The 15,315-nt window shown below is 69.4% G+C and overlaps 1 protein-coding gene and 1 long non-coding RNA gene across 6 annotated transcripts; one reads left to right on the top strand and one right to left on the bottom strand.

Moving 5' to 3' along the window:
* Positions 1–112: 112 nt before the first annotated feature.
* On the bottom strand, positions 113–12,388 carry ITGA7 (integrin subunit alpha 7). 5 transcript variants are annotated; one of them, XM_084499955.1, is made up of 27 exons: positions 12,190–12,387; positions 10,488–10,615; positions 10,308–10,387; positions 9,962–10,217; positions 9,469–9,600; positions 9,215–9,334; positions 7,778–7,985; positions 7,449–7,642; positions 7,280–7,368; positions 7,066–7,193; positions 6,201–6,296; positions 6,056–6,117; positions 5,770–5,939; positions 5,124–5,193; positions 5,002–5,081; positions 4,784–4,896; positions 4,482–4,680; positions 3,632–3,715; positions 3,466–3,545; positions 3,296–3,373; positions 3,112–3,214; positions 2,845–3,021; positions 2,675–2,767; positions 2,446–2,559; positions 2,267–2,365; positions 2,073–2,198; positions 113–1,036 (listed from the first exon to the last, which is right to left on the bottom strand). In XM_084499955.1, the coding sequence occupies exons 1-27, from the start codon at positions 12,351–12,353 to the stop codon at positions 854–856; spliced, it is 3,426 nt and encodes a 1,141-aa protein (XP_084356081.1). In that variant the 5' UTR covers positions 12,354–12,387; the 3' UTR covers positions 113–853. The 5 variants fall into 5 exon arrangements, with proteins under 5 accessions (XP_084356081.1, XP_084356080.1, XP_084356083.1 ...); XM_084499956.1 differs by adding an exon at positions 1,663–1,818 and having other exon boundaries at positions 904–1,036; positions 5,002–5,193; positions 12,190–12,388; XM_084499954.1 differs by having other exon boundaries at positions 5,002–5,193.
* On the top strand, positions 12,370–15,172 carry LOC311424639. Its single transcript, XR_014686141.1, has 3 exons — positions 12,370–12,508; positions 13,457–13,560; positions 14,085–15,172. It is a non-coding gene; the product is annotated as an uncharacterized lncRNA (long non-coding RNA).
* The last annotated feature ends 143 nt before the right edge of the window (positions 15,173–15,315 follow it).

Here is a 15,315-nt window from a genome sequence, read left to right as displayed (position 1 = left end):
CCCCGCAGCCCGGGACCCCCCCCGGCTCCTCCCCGCTCCCCGCTGGGACCTGGGACCCCCGAACCCCGTCGGGAGGACCCGGGGGGGGCTCGAAGGGACGACACGGGGCGGGGTCGGGGGGGGCTGCTCCGTTTATTGGGTGGCATCGGGCGACGCTGGGCGCTGGGCAGGCCCCGGGGGCAGGGGCGGCCTCGTAGGAGGGGGCGCTGAGGGGTCCGGCTGGGCCCAGGGGGCTGAGGGGTCCTGGGGACGAGGCAGCCCCTTGGGGACACGCCAGCCCTTGGGGACAAGCCAACCCCCTGGGGACAAGCTATTCCTTGGGGACACGCCAGCCCCCTGGGGATGAGCCATCCCTTGGGGACAAGCCAACCCTCTGGGGACAAGTTATTCCTCTGGGGACACGCCAGCCCCTTGGGGACAAGCCAGCTTTTTGGGGACAAGCCAACCCTCTGGGATAAGCCAACCCCCTGGGGACACGCCAGCCCTTTGGGGATGAGCCATCCTTCTGGGGACACGCCATCCCCCTGGGATAAGCCAACCCTCTGGGGACGAGCCATCCCCTAGGGACAAGCCAGCCCCTCACAGGATGGGGCCATCCCTGTAGGGCCGAGCTGTCCCCTTGGGGACAAGCCATCCCCCTGGGGACAAGAGACAGCCTACAGCAGAGCCATCCCCGGGGCCCCTGTCCCACTGCGAGCAGTTCTGGGTGTGCCTGGCCGAGGCAGGCGAGCGCTGGCACACACACACACGTGTCCCCACGCGTTGCCAGAGGGTCCTTCCCTGGGGCACGGCCAACAGGGCCGAGGGGGGCTCCGTGTCCCGCGTCCCCCCGCTGGGGTTGGCGGCCCCAGGGCTACGCCGAGCTGGGGGTGACGTGCCCGTCGCTGGCCTCGCTCCAGTTCACGGCCCACTCCTTCCTCTGGATGGTGCCCATCTTCTCCTCGCGGTACTGCTGCCGCTCCTCCCGCGGGATCTTGACGGCGTGGTACTGCGGCACGGCCGGCGGCGCGTAGCGTGCCCGGCGGAAGAAACCAAGCTGCGGGGAGCAGGGGGTCAGCCCCAGGGGCTGGGGGCAGCCTCGGGGGGCTCAGCCCCACCGGGCGGCATGGGCAGGCAGGCGGGATCGGGTCCGGCTCCACATTCTCACAGCTCTGTGCTTCCCCCAGATGTCACCACGGGGGCATGCACGTTGCAGCGGCGCTGCAAACCCTCGCACGTCTGCGTGCCAGCACGGCACGGCCTGGCTCAGCACTGCAAACCCTGGCACGGCCATGCACCAGCAGCACCGCAGGCTCCTGCCCTGCCACCCCGCCGCTGCAAACCTTCATTTGGTGCTGCAAACCCTGGCACAGCCACACGCCAGCCCTGCAAATCCTCGCACACTCGTGCACCAGCACAGCAAACCTTGGCACAACCACGCGCCAGCACTGCAAACCCACACACACTCATGCAGCAGCACTGCAAACCCTCGCACAACCACGCACCAGCACTGCAAACCCTCGCTCCCTGCTGCCCTGACACTGCAAACCCTCTTTCTGCCCGCCCCACTGCTTCAAACCCTCGCACAGCTGCATGCAGACACCGCAAGCCCTCATCCCTTCGCCTGGGCACACTGCACTCCTTCGCACACCCGTGCAGGGGGGGCTGTGCGCCCGTGCGCACCCGTGCTGGCTGCTGCCGGCCCGGGGAGCCGGCCCCGCGTTACCGCTGGCCCTCCAGAGCCTGCTTGTCCGCCTCGGAGGGCTGCAGCCTCCGGCGGGCCCGGTAATAATTAGTGGTGTAGCGGGAGGTTTGGCTGCTCCGCTTGAAGAAGCCGCACTGGGGAGGAAGTGAGAAGGTGAGGCTGGGCACGGCACAGCACGGCACTGGGCATGGCATGGCACAGCAGTGCCCTGACACCACGGCACAGCATGGCACGGCGTAGCAGTGGCCCAGCAGCACGGCGTGGCATGGCACGGTACCAGTAGCATGGCACGGCCAGGGTTGTCCAGCATGGCACAGCACCCTCAGAGCACCCCGTGCCACAGGGAGGGGACACGTCCTGCCGCAGGGACCCCGTCCCCCTCGCTCACCTTCCAGAGGATGAAGACCAGCAGGGCCAGGACGAGGATGCCGGCCAGCACGGCCAGGAGGATGACCCACCAGGGCACGCCGCCGGCCACCGCCACCCCAGGGTCCAGGTAGATGGTGACGGGGATCTGGGGACGGCAGCGTGGGTCAGGGGGTGGCGGGGAGGGCGCCGGGTGCCGGGGGCGTGGGGTCAGACCTGCGTGGAGGCGTCCTTCAGCACCAGGTTCTTGATGGAGGAGGTCACCGAGACGCTGGCGCGCACGATCAGCTCCACCGAGGTGACGGCCAGGAACTCCTGCAGCGGGGGCACCACGGGGCAGGGCTTGTCCTTGTCCCCGTCCCCATCCCCGTCCCCTGTCCCCGTTCCCTTTTTACCTCCAGGAAGGTGCTGTTCCAGAGCCGCCCGCGGGCGGTGAGCACGGCGGCGCGCTCGAAGCTGTGCAGCGGGCAGCGGAACGCCAGGCAGCGTGCGGTGCCCTGGGCACAGTCCTGGGGGGACATGGGGGGGTCACAGCGTGGCCACGCACCCCAGGACCACCCCAGGACTAGGAGCACCCCATAAACATGAGCACCCCGATAGCAGGAGCACCCCAGCCCCGCTCACCAGTGTCACATTCTTTTTCCTTTCTGCAGGCGCTGGCACCCGCCAGGACCCCGCGGCGGGCGCTTCGGTGAGCTCAGTGTCCCCTGGTGGCTCCTGGGGGACAAAGGGCTGGCATGGAGAGGGGACAGCCCCCCCTGCGCCCACCGTCCCACTCCACCCCCCCGCCGTACCAGGGCCAGCAGTAGCGGGTTGGCAGCGGGGCTGCAGGACGCCCGCGGCCCCGGTGCCGCCGCCAGCTCCAGCTGCAGCGGGTACAGCAGCCACTTCCCATTGCTGATCTCGTGGGGCCACTGCAGCGTGAGGAAGGCCGAGCCCAGCGTCTTCAGCGACTGGCCCCGGTTGGAGACCTGAAGGGGATGGGGTGTGAATGGGAGCCGGGGGGGGGGGGGTGGTCGGGGGGCACGGCTGAAACCCACCCCAAAGCCCCCCAGACTCACCGTCACCTCGAAGCGCACGGCGCTGCCCACTTGGCTCTCCCGCCGCACCGCGCTCTCGCCCCGCACCACCCCGCCGAAAAAGAGCCGGGGGGGCACGGCCACGCTGCGGGGACACAGTGGGGGGGCTCAGGGGGATGTGGAGAGGAGGGGGGGGCCCCCCAGCCCCCACCCCGCTGCCACTCACCCCGTCACCGAGAGAGGCAGCTCGATGACCACGCGCGCCCGAGCCACCACCGGCTCCAGCCCCGGCTGCTCGCTGATCCTGGGGAAATTATGGGGGTCGTGGGGGGGGGGGCATCGCTCTGAGACCCCCCCAAGCCACCGGCGGAGCCCCCGCCACCCTCCCCAGCTCACGTGGACAGGGCCAGCTCCACCGCCAGGTCCGTGGTCTGGAGGGTGATGCCCAGGGTGCTGAGGATGAGGTAGAAACGCACCTGGGGGCACAGGGCGAGGGTTGGGGCCGGGGGTCCCGGGGGAGGTTGTTGGGGGGTGGGGGGGGGGCTCAGGGAGCTGCACCCACCTGGGCTCCACGTTTTAGGGGGTTCCCCAGCTCGCACTCCACCTGCGAGCCGTTCTGGTTGGCGAGGCAAACCACCGGCTTGTCCTGGGGGCAGAGAGCGGGGACCTGCTGCGGGCACTCCCCATCCCCAAACCCCCGGAACCAAACCACCCCAAACCCCAGCACCTCTGGGACCAGACCCATCCGAAACCCCAGCATCCCCAAGGACCAGACCCATCCCAAACCCCAGAAACTCTGAGACCAGCCCTATCCCAAACCCCAACGCCTTTGGGACCAGCCCCGTCCCAAACCCTAACACCTTTGGGACCAGTCCTGTCCCAAACACCAGCATGCCCAAGGACCAGACCCATCCAAAACCCCAACACCTCTAGGACCAGCCCCGTCCCAAACCCCAGAACCTCTGGGACTGGCCCCATCCCAAACCCCAGCATCCCCCCAGAACCAGCCCTGTCCCAAACCCCAGAACCTTTGGGACCAGCCCCGTCCCAATCCCCAGCATCCCCCAGTACCCTCCCTGTCCCAAACCTCAGCACCTCTGGGACCAGCCCCATCCCAAACCCCAGCATCCCCAAGGACCAGACCCATCTGAAACCCCAACACCTCTGGGACCAGCACCATCCCAAACCCCAACACCTTTGAGACCAGCCCCATCCCAAACCCCAGCATCCCCCAGTACCCTCCCTGTCCCAAACCCCAGCCCCCCAAAACTCCCCCCGCATCCATCCCCATCCCACCCCCTCAGCACCCTCAGGCCCATCCCCATCCCTCTGCACCCCTGCGCCCCCCAGGTCCATCCCCACGCACCCCCAAAGCCCCCCTCCCTCGCCCCCCCGCCCATCCCCTGCCGCACCGAGGGTGCCCGGCCGTCATAGGGGCGCACGGCGGAGTAGGGCAGCTCCTCGGGGAAGGTGGCGGTGAGCACGGCCTCGTGGGCATCGTCCCCGTCCCGCTGCGGCTCCGCGGGGTCCGAGGGCAGGTTGGTGACGTGGATCTCCAGGGCCACGTCCTTCTGGTCGCTCATGGCGAAGATGGCAGTGCCGTCCTCACCCCTGGGGGGGGTTGGGGGGACAACAGCCCCCAGTGAGCCCCCGCCGGGCGTCCCCTCCAACCCTTTGGGGTGAGGATGTGTGGGGTGGGGGGGGGGACGCCCACCTGGGCAGGGGCACGAAATCGGCGTCCCCCAGGCGGGCGCAGAACTGGAAGTGCAGCTGCAGGTTGCTCTGGCAGATTTTGTCGTCCCCGCAGCCCTGCTTCAGAAAGTGAACCTGCGGGGGGGGGGGACAGGGGACACACACAGCAGGCTCGGGGACACCTCGAGGGTGGCAGAACCCCCCCCCCCAAAGCTGGCCCCGAGCGGGACGGCTCCTCACCTCGGTGCGCTGGCTGCTGGGCTGCTGGGGGCTGAGCACGGGGGACAGGGGGGGCAGGGCGGCCCCCCGGCTGTGCCGCGTCGCCCCCCGGTTGTGCCGTGTGGCCCCCCGGCTGTGCCGTGCCGCCCCGGCCCCCTGGATGCCGTAGGCGAGGGTGACGGCGATGGGGCGCAGCTTGTCACGGATGCTGTCCTGGGGACAAGAGAGAGGGTGAGGGAGAGGGGGGACACGGGATGGGGACAGGGGGGGGGACAGGGATGGGGATGGGCTGGGAACAGGGATGGGGATGGGACAGGGATGGGACAGGGATGGGAAAAGGATGGGACAGGGACAAGGATAGGGACAGGGATGGCACAGGGATGGAACAGGGATGAGGATGGAATAAGGATGGCACAGGGATGAGGATGGGCTGGGGACAGGGATGGGGACAGGGATAGGACAGGGATGGGGATGGGATGGGGACAGGGATGAGGATGGGATGGGGATGGCACAGGCGTGGGAACAGGGACAGGGATGGGATGGAGACGGCACAGGGATGGAACAAAGACGGGGACAGGGATGGGGAAGAGGACAGGGGTGGGACAGAGTTGGCACAGGGATGAGGACAGGGAAGGGGAAGGGACAAGGATGGGGACAGGAGTGGGATAGGGATGGAGACGGGTTTGTGAATGGGATGGATTTGGTGACGAGGATGGGGACAGGGACGGGGACAGGATGGGGATGAGGACAGGGACATTGACGGGGACAGGGACGGGGACAAGGAGCCACCTGGAGCTGGAAGGTGGCTTTGACGCAGGTGCGGGCGTGCTGCCGGGGCAGCTCCACGGTGTCGGAGAACTGGTGCTCGGGGTCCGAGGGACGGCGGCCGAGGAAGGCGACGCGGGGGGCATGGCCCAGCCGCCGCCGCTCCGTGTCGGCATCGAACACGTACTCCAGCACTGGGGGCGGAGGGACGGGGCCGTGCCGGGGTCCCCCTCACCCCACAGGGGTCCCATCCCCTCTGTGGGGGACACGCAGCCCCCCAGGACCCCCCCAGCCACCCGTCCCCACTCACCGAGGCGGGGGCTGTAGCTGGCCGGGCTGGCCGTGTAGCTGAAGCAGGCTCGGATGTCCACGCTATAGGGCCGTGGGGCAGAAGTGGGGTGAGACGGGGGGTCCCAAAACCCCCCTCGCCCCCTCCCCGGCCACGTGGCACCCACCAGACGCCCTCCTGGTGCTGGCAGTTGCTCTGCTCCAGGTCGATGTTGGGGGGAACCAGAGAGACGTTCCTGGAGACGTGCACCACGGGGCGAGCCCTGCGGGGTGGGGGGAGCACGGTGGTGTCGGGATGGGACCCACTGGGGGCACCCCCACCGTGAGCAGCCCCTGCACGGGACCCCCCGGCTGTGCCGAGGGATGGGGGGAGCCTGAGGTGGGGGCGTGGGGGGAGCTGGGGAGGGGGGATGATGCTTAGGGACAGGGGATGCTGTGGGTTAGGGGATGCGCAGGGATGGGGGATGCTTGGGGTTATGGGGTGCTTGGGATCAGGGGATGGTTGGGGTTACATGATGCTTGGGGTTAGGGGATCCTTGGGGTTAGGGGATGTGCATGGATGGGGGATGCTCAGGGTTACAGGGTGCTTGGGATCGGGGGATGCTTGGGGTGAGGGCATGCTTGGGGTTAGGGGATCCTTGGGGTTAGGGAATGCACAGGTGTGGGGGATGCTCAGGGTTATGGGGTGCTTAGGATCAGGTGATGCTTGGGGTTAGGGGATGCTTGGGGTTAGGGGATGCACAAGGATGGGGGATGTCTTGGGTTAGGGGACCCTTGGGGTTAGGGGATGCTTGGGGTTAGGGGATGTGCATAGATGGGGGATGCTCAGGGTTATGGGGTGCTTGGGATCAGGGGATGCTCAGGGTTAGGGGATACTTGGGGTTAGGAGACGCTTAGGTTTATGGGATGATCGGGATCAGGATTTGCTCAGGGACAGGGGATGCTCGGGGATAGGGGCTGTTTGGGATCAGGGGCTGCTTGGGGATTTGGGCGCCCTGTTTGGGGCTGGGGGTGCCCGTGGCGGGCGCTCACCTGTACAGCACCACCGTGTCAGAGAGGGAGCCCACGAGCAGGTCGGGGTAGAGGTTCCCATCCACATCCAGCCCCCCCGAGAGCGCGTACCCAAAGGCTGTCACCCCCACGCCCTCCCCATCCAGGACCTGGGGACAAGGACGGCTGTGAGGCTGGGAACCGGCAGCGGGGGACACCGGGGAACTTCCCCCCCCCTCTGACCCCAATCCCTCACCTGCGCCGGCTTGGCCACGATGCCCAAGTTGCTGCCGTGGTAGATGTAAACCTTGCCAGCACCATCAAAGGGGGCTCCCACGGCCAGATCTGGAGGGGAAGAAGCGGTGAGGGGGGGGGACGCAGCAGCACCCGGGGACCCCAGAGCCCCCCCCCGAAGCGCCCCTCACCCTCGAAGCCGTCCTGGTTGAGGTCCCCGGCAGCGCCCAGGGCGATGCCGAACATGGAGCCGCGGGTGCCGTTGAGGCGCAGGGGGGCGGCGGCGTCCCAGTGCCCCGCCGGGTTGATGTAGACGTAGGCGGCCCCCCCGATCTCCTCCTTGCGCTCGAAGAAGTGGGGGGCCCCCACCACCAGGTCCATCCAGCTGCGGGCACGGCCACCGCGTCACCCCATTCTTGGGGCCACCGCGCACGGCGGCACCGCGGATCCCCGGCACCGTGGGCACCGCGGGCACCGTGGGTGCCCCCCAACCTTTAGTGCCCCCCCCCACCAGCCTCACCCATCGCTGTTGAGGTCCAGCACGGCCAGGGCGTAGCCGAAGGCGGAGGTGAGCTGCTCCCCCCGCAGCACGGCCTCGGGCACCAGGCGCTGGGCGCTGTCGCGGCGCAGGATGAGCACGGCGCCCGTGTGGTTGGCGCGGGGGGCGCCGCTCACGAAGCTCAGCTCCTGCCGCCGCGTCAGGCCCGCGCCCGAGTCCACCGAGAAACCTGCGGGTGGGGGCGTTTTTTTGTTCTTTTTTATTATTTTTTTGGCGTTGGGGGGGTTGATTTGTACCCGGCCCCCATCGCCGTGCCCCGCCCGGTGCCCTCTGTCCGTCTCCGTCTCTCTCTCTCTGCTCGGCTCCCCTGCGTGGCTGGGGGCTCTGGTGCTTTGGGGTGGGGGGGCACGGGGATGGGGATGGGGTTTGTGGGGGGGTCCTGCTCGGCTCGTGCCTCAGTTTCCCTGCTCTGTGCTCCATATTGTCTGTACTTGTGGGGGGGGTGGCAGAGGTGGGGGGTCCTGGGTCCTCTTCCATGGTGAAGATGGTGAGGGGGGGGTGAGGACCAGCCCCCTCCCTTCCCCGCATGGCCAGAAGGGAAGATTTTGGGCAGAGAAAGGAAGATTTTGGGGGCAGAGCAGCAAGACCTGGAGCGCCCAGATCTCCCTCCCCAGCGGATGCAGAGCCCCCAGGGCCTTGGGGACCCCCCACCCCTGACCCCATGCAGCAGTGGCAGCACCGGACCCCCCCCCAGCAGCACAGCCCAGCCCGTGCCCAGCCCCCCCAGCCCTGCCACAGCCCCCCCAGCCCCCAGGCACCCAGCAGGATGCAGCCCCCATGCACCCCCCATGCACCCCCCCCATGCAGAAACATCACCGGAGGGAAAAGCACAAGGACCTGGGATGCGGGGGGGCCACGCCAGGCTCAGCACTCAGGTGGGACCCCCTGGAATCCCCCCCCACACCCAGTGTCCTCCCCCCAAGCCTGGCGGTGCCCCCACCACAACCCCGGCACAGCGACAGGACACACGGCCACAGTCAGGGCATGGGGATGGGGGGGAGCTGGGGGGGGGGCACAGGCACCGCACGGACCCAAAAGGGTCCCGGGGGCTTTGGGGGGGGTGGCACAGGGCAGGGGGGCAGGTCACAGCCACGCGTGTGTTGGGTTGGGTGTGCAAGGGGCTGTGTGTGCACGCCTGGGTGTGCAGAGGGGGGGGGCACGGGGTGATGGGGGGGTGCAAAGCTGGGTGCGTGCACACGCGTGTGTCTGCGTGTGTCTGCGTGTGTCTGCGTGTGCCCAGAGGCTGCAGCAGCTCCGCTCTCCTCTGCTCTGCACAGACACGAGGGGGGGGGACACCAACACAACACGGCTCCGGGGAGGTGGCACACGGGGAGGAAGGGGGGGGGGTGGCTCCAAAGGGGGGTGGCACACGGGGCCGCGGCGGCGCCGCGTACGAACCCAAGTAGCTATTCTGGGGCACGTCGCCGGCCGCGCCGGGCACCTTCTCGTTGGGGTCGGGGCTTTTGTAGACCAGCTGGTCGGGGTCTGAGCTATCAACGTTTGTCACAAACAACAAACCTGCGCCCGGCGGGCCGAGAGAGAAAGAGAGGAGGGGGTCAGGGAGGGCGCCGGGGTCGGGGCAGGCTGGAGCCGGGCTGGGGGGGAGGACCGGGGGGCTCCCCACGCCGCGCCGGGCTCCGCCGTGCCCGTACCCAGGTAGCTGTTGGCGGGCACGGGGATGAGCGAGGGGTCCTGGTCCTTCTCGCCCCCCGCTTCGTAGGGGCCGTCGTCGTAGCGCAGCGGGTCGAGGGAGCTCTGGTTAAGCAGCTCCACGCGCAGGTTCCCTGCCAAACCGAGGAGGGGTCAGAGGGGCTGGGGGACCCTCCCGGGGACCGTCCTGCTGCGCCGGGGACAAGAGGGGTGCTGGAGATGTCGGCTGCCCCGCAGCGCTGCGAGCACGGGGGGGGGGTCCTGTCCCCATGGGGCATCCCAAAGCACGGGCACGCGGCCGTGAGCACGCACACAGCCCCACGGCTCACCCAGCACCCACACGTGCACCCCACACACACGCGTGTGCACCCACAGCGCACACACGCTCACCAGCACGTGTGTGCAAACCCAACCCACGTGGACACGCACCCCGCTCGCGCCCATCGCTGCGCTCGCACCCGCACGTCCCCCCCCGGGGCGCCTGCCCACGCTCACCCTTCCAGTTGTAGGTGCCGGGGGCCCCGAAGAGGATGTAGTGCTGGTCGGGGCTGAAGGCGGCGGCCAGGCCCTGCTGGCAGAAGCCGAAGCGGTCGTGGCCCTGCGGCCGCCCCTCGCAGAACTTCCACTCGCCGCCGTCCAGCTCGTCGCGCACCCGCAGGTCCTGGCTCAGCACGAAGCAGCGCCCGATCACGTCCCGCGTCTCCAGGGGCTGCCGCACCCGGTTCCGCGCCTCGTACAGGTGGGCGCAGGTCTGCGAGCAGGGGGGGGCGTCAGGAGGCACCCCCGACACCTCCCCGCTCCCCACCGGTGTCCCCCACATCCCCCCTCGCCGGGTGCTCACCACGATCTTGCCGCCGGCGCCCTGGCTCTTCACGCTCACCCCCAGCCACTGGTTCTCTTTGCTCTCTCTCTGCAGGTCAACTGGGAGGGTTTGGGGGGGGGAGGGCAGCGTCAGCACCGTCATCCCCGTCCCCCCCCATCCCCTCTGCCCCCTGCGTGGGGGGGGGGCCGAGCACCTCACCTCCCTCGTCGATGGGCACCCGCCAGCAGTCGGAGAGCTCGGGGGTCAGCGGGCAGGCGAAGAGCCCCCCGGTGCGGTTGGCGGCTTGGCTGGGCAGCGCCGGCGCCAGGGGGGCCCCCACCAGCAGCCTGTGGGGACGGGGAGCCCCCCGTCAGGGCACGGGCGTGTGGATCTGTGCCCCCCCCCCCCCTCCCAGCACTGCCAGCTTTGCACGCTCGCCCCCCCCAAGCCCCCCTCGCCGCGGCCCCCTGCCCGCCGCCCCCGCGCAGCTGTCCCCGCGCTCCCACCCCGATTTCACGGCTGCAGGCACCGCGTGTGCCCAGCTCGGTGCCACGGCCCCAGCACGGCTCTTCCCAGGCCTTGGAGCACCCCGGACCCCCCTGGTCCCATCCCCCTGACCCCCCCCAGCCCTCCCAGGTCCTTTGGGGAGGGGTCTCAGCCCCGTCCCGCTGTGTCCTGAGGAGCGCGGAGGTGGCGGCTCCCCTGTGACCATGGGGCACCCCCCCGGCCTGTCCCCAGGGGATGGTGGCCTCAAGACACAAAGGAGCCCCGGGAGGGGACGGAGAGGCAGAGCTGGTAAAAATAAACTGGAATTCACTCAAAATAACTCGGCAGCAACATGCCCAAAAAAGGAGGGAGCCAGGAGCAGGCACGGGCGCGTCCCCCCAACCCGGGCAGTGCCCGGTGTGCCCGGGCCAAGGCTCCAAGTAAGGAGCTCGGGGCTGAGGCTGCCCCGGGGAGATGCTGGGGCTGGGGGGACCGGAGGGGACGAGCAGGGGGACACCAGTGCCGGTGGCATGGCCGGTGCCGTGCCCGTGCTGTGCCCAGTGCCTGGTGCCATGCCCAGTGCCCGGTGCCATGCCCGGTGCCACGCATGGTGCCGTGCCCGTGCTGTGCCCAGTGCCATGCCCAGTTCCCGGTGCCGGTGCTCCGTGCCCGGTTCCCGGTGCCATGCCCGGTTCCCGGTGCTGGTGCCATGCCCGGTTCCCGGTGCTGTGCCCAGTGCCCAGCTCCCGGTGCCAATGCCATGCCCGGTTCCTGGTGCTGTGCCCGGCACCCAGTGCCAGTGCCATGCCCAGTTCCCGGTGCCGTGCCCAGTTCCCGGTGCCGTTCCCGGTTCCCGGTGCTGGTGCCGTGCCCGGTTCCCGGTGCCGCGGAGCACAGCACGATGCCAGCAGCTCCACAAGCACCTGCCGGGAGCTCGGCCACCGGGCAGGGCGCACCGAGGGCCCGGCGGCGCCAGGAATGTCGAGAGGGCGGCAGCGGGGGCCGGGCGGCTCCCACCGGCGCCACCGCGCTGGCGCCACCGGCCCCGACCGGGGGCGCACCGGGCAAGGGGTGGGGGGACAGCGGGACACCCAGGGGGGCTGCGGGACCCCCGGGGCTCCCCCCGCTCGGCTCCTCGCCTTCGTGCCCCCCCCCGGGGCCGGCGGCTCCCCTGGCACGCGGGTGGGCGTCCGGCGGCTCGGCACCGAGCGGGGCGCGGAGGCGGCGGGGACGGGGCTGGGGCTGGAGGGGGGGGGGTCCGGCGGCGGAACGCGCGTGTCCCCCCCACCCCATCCACCCTCCCCAGCACCCCGGGGCTCCCTCCCAGCACCCCGCTTCCCTCCGAATGACCCCGGGGCTGCTGGAAGCGGGGATGGGGAAGGGGACCGGGGGGTCCCCGGGGCGCAACACCCCCCCCCCCCCACCGGGCGCTCACCAGCTGGCCGGCTCGGGGCTGAGCTGCCGGTGCAGGGCCACCGAGAAACCGAAGAGGCTGCCCTTGGCGCCGTCCTTCAGCAGGGTGCTGCCCGCGTCCAGGTTGAAGGCGGCGCTGCCCAGCAGCGCCAGGCAAAGCCAGGGCAGCCACCGCGGCCCCGCCATGGCTCCCCGCTCCCCGCCGCTCCCCGCCGCTCCCCGCCGCTCCCCGCCGCTCCCGTCCGTTCCTCGCCGGCCGCTCCCCGCCGCTCCGGTCCGCCCCCCGCCCCTGCGGACCCGGCTGGCGGCCAGCGCGGCCCCCGCCCCGCGGCGAGTGACAGGCAAAGAAGGGGGGGGGTGGAGGGACACACACGGCACGGGGACAGGGCTGGGACAGTGCCCGGTGGCACCGGGAGAGTGCGCGGGGGACGCGCCGCGGGGATGCTGCAGCGCCGGGAGGGCGCAGCGGGGCGCACCGGGGGGGGGGCACAGCGCGGTGACACGGTGTGGGGACACTGCAGGGGGGCACCGTGGGGACACCACACGGTGACACAGCTTGGGGACAGGGCTGGGACACTGCACGGGGAGAGCACACGGGGACACGGCACGGGGGTGCTGCATGGGGACACGGCACCGGGACACACCGTGGGGACACCACGCGGGGACAGGGCACCGGGACACACCGTGGGGACACGGCACGGGGACACCCCACGGGGACACGCTGCCGTGACACCGCGTGGGGCTGCTGCAGTGGGCACGGAGCGGTGACACAGCACGGGGACATGGCACGGGGACATGGCACGGTGACACGGCGATGACACACCACGGTGACACAGAGCGGTGACATCGCACGGGGATGGCTCACCGGGACCCTACACCGGGACACAGCCCCCGGCCGCATGGGGGGGGGGGGCTGGGACCCCCCCAGTGCAGTGCCCAGCACCCCAAATCGCCCTACACAGCACCCCCCATCGCCCAGCACCCCATATCACACCGCATGCCCCCCCCCCTTTTCACCCCCCACATCACAGCCTGCCCCGTTACACTGCACCCCAGCACCCCCCCACTTTGCAACCCCCCTGGGTGGGGGGCACCCCTGGGTGGGGGGCACCCCCCCTCTAACAGCAGGAGTAGGACCCACACAGGGGGGTTGGAAGCGGGCAGGGGGTGCGCAGCGGGTTCAGGCCCCCCGGGAGCGAGCAGCCCCGTGCCCCCGCAGCAGCCCGGGGGGGGCAGTCATATTTTCCAGCCCCGGGGGCTATTTTTAACCATCGCCGCTCCCCCCCCAGGCCCGCGGAGATGGCTGGGAGTTGGCCGCGCTGCTCGGCCCTGCGGGAGCTGCGCTGACCTCTTCTTCCTCCTCCTCCTCCTCCTCCTCGCTGCTGGCCTGGGGGTGAGCTGGGGGAAGGACCCCCCCACCCCACAACTCCTGGCTGCCGTCCAGGTCCCCCCCCCCGAGCCTCCAAATCCCCTCCCGATGGCCTGGCCACCGTGGGAAAGAGGAGGCCACTTCCCGGGGAGGGCAGAGAATGGGAACGGGAATGGGAAAAGGAATGGGAAGAGGAATGTTAATGGGAATGGGAACGGGAACAGGAATGTTAATGGGAAGGGGGACGTTAATGGGAACAGGGACGTTAACGGGAACGGGAACATTAATGGGAATGGGAACAGGAATGTTAATGGGAATGGGAACAGGAACGGGAATGTTAATGGGAATGGGAACGGGAAGAGGAATGTTAATGGGAGTGGGAATGGGAACAGAAACGTTAATGGGAATGGGAACAGGAATGTTAGTGGGAACAGGAACGTTAATGGGAATGGGAATGTTAATGGGAACGGGAACAGGAATGTTAATGGGAGTGGGAATGGGAATGGGAACATTAATGGGAATGGGAACATTAATGGGATTGGGAACAGGGCTGCTCTGCACCAGCGCCCCCCCCGGCCCCCTGCCCACCCCTGGCTTCTGCCAGCCCCGGCCACCACTGCAGGAGGAAGAGGAGGAGGAGGAGGAGGAAGAGACCCCCCAGGGGCCCTTTTCTGCCCCCCCTGCACCCAGCCAGGCTCCCTCAGCCTCCCCCAGGCTCTCAGCCAGACCCCTATAGCACCCCCAGCCCCTATGGGTCCCTGTAGCCCCCCCTCAGCCAGACCCCTATGGCCACTACGGGCCCCCCAGGCCTCCACTTGGGACCCCACAGCCCCCACCCCAGGCCCCTGTGGGTCCCCACAGCCCCACCCCAACCCCTATAGGTTCCTTGGGCCCCTAAAGAGCCCAGTCAGACCCCTAGAGAGCTCCTTGGGCCCTATAGCCCTCCCTACAGTGCCCAGACGGACCCCCGTAGTGCTCCTTGGTCCCTGTAGCGGCCCATTCAGCCCCCTATAGTGCTCCTTGGGCCCCTATAGCACCCCCTCGGCCTCTATAGGGCCCCATCAGGCCCCCTATAGCGCCCTCTAGGGTGCTATGCCCCCTCCACACCCCTATAGCGCTCCTTGGGACCCTAGAGCACCCCCTGGGCCCCTACAGTGCCCCATTAGACCCCTATAGTGCTCCTTAGGCCCCTATAGCGCCCCCCCCCCGCCCGGTCCCTATAGTGCTCCTTAGCTCCTATAGGGTCCCTTCAGCCCCCTATAGTGCTCCTTGGGCCCCTATAGCAGCCAATCAGCTCCCTATAGCGCTCCTTGGCCTTTATAGGGCCCAATCAGGCCCTATAGCGCCCTCTAGGGTGCTATGCCCCCTGCACACCCCTATAGCGCTCCCTGGGCCCCTATAGCACCCACCTGGGCCCCTACAATGCCCAGTAAGACCCCTATAGCGCCCCTTGTCCCCTATAGCGCCCCCCCCCGCGGCCCCTATAGCCCTCCTTGTGCCCTTACAGCCTCCATCTGGGCCCCTACAGCGCCCCACCAGCTCCCTATAGCGCTCCTTGGGTCCCTATAAGCCCCCCCCACCCCCCTACAGCGTCCCCCCCCCCGCCCCTATAACGCTCCTTGGGTCCTTCTAGCACCCCACCAGCTCCCTGTAGCACCCCCTGGGCCCCTATAGGGTCCCATCAGACCCCTATAGCGCCCCTCCCGGCCCCTATAGCACTCCTTGGGTCCCTATAGGACCCCCAGCCCCCTATAACGCCCCCCCCCACACCCCTATAGC

The sequence above is a fragment of the Aythya ferina genome, assembly GCF_964211825.1.
Source record: "Aythya ferina genome assembly, chromosome: 28".
Classification (NCBI taxonomy): Eukaryota; Metazoa; Chordata; class Aves; order Anseriformes; family Anatidae; genus Aythya; species Aythya ferina.
The sequence above is the reverse complement of the archived record's forward strand: the minus strand, read 5'-3'. Positions and strand labels throughout refer to the sequence as shown.

Coding starts and splice junctions, on each gene's coding strand:
- ITGA7 (XM_084499954.1), bottom strand. CDS start 12,353: ATGGCGGGGCCGCGGTGGCTGCCCTGGCTTTGCCTGGCGCTGCTGGGC. Junction 9,601..9,961: donor CGGCACCTACAACTGGAAGG/GTGAGCGTGGGC, acceptor TCGGTTTGGCAG/GGAACCTGCGCGTGGAGCTG. Junction 3,022..3,111: donor CCGTGCGCTTCGAGGTGACG/GTGAGTCTGGGG, acceptor CATCCCCTTCAG/GTCTCCAACCGGGGCCAGTC.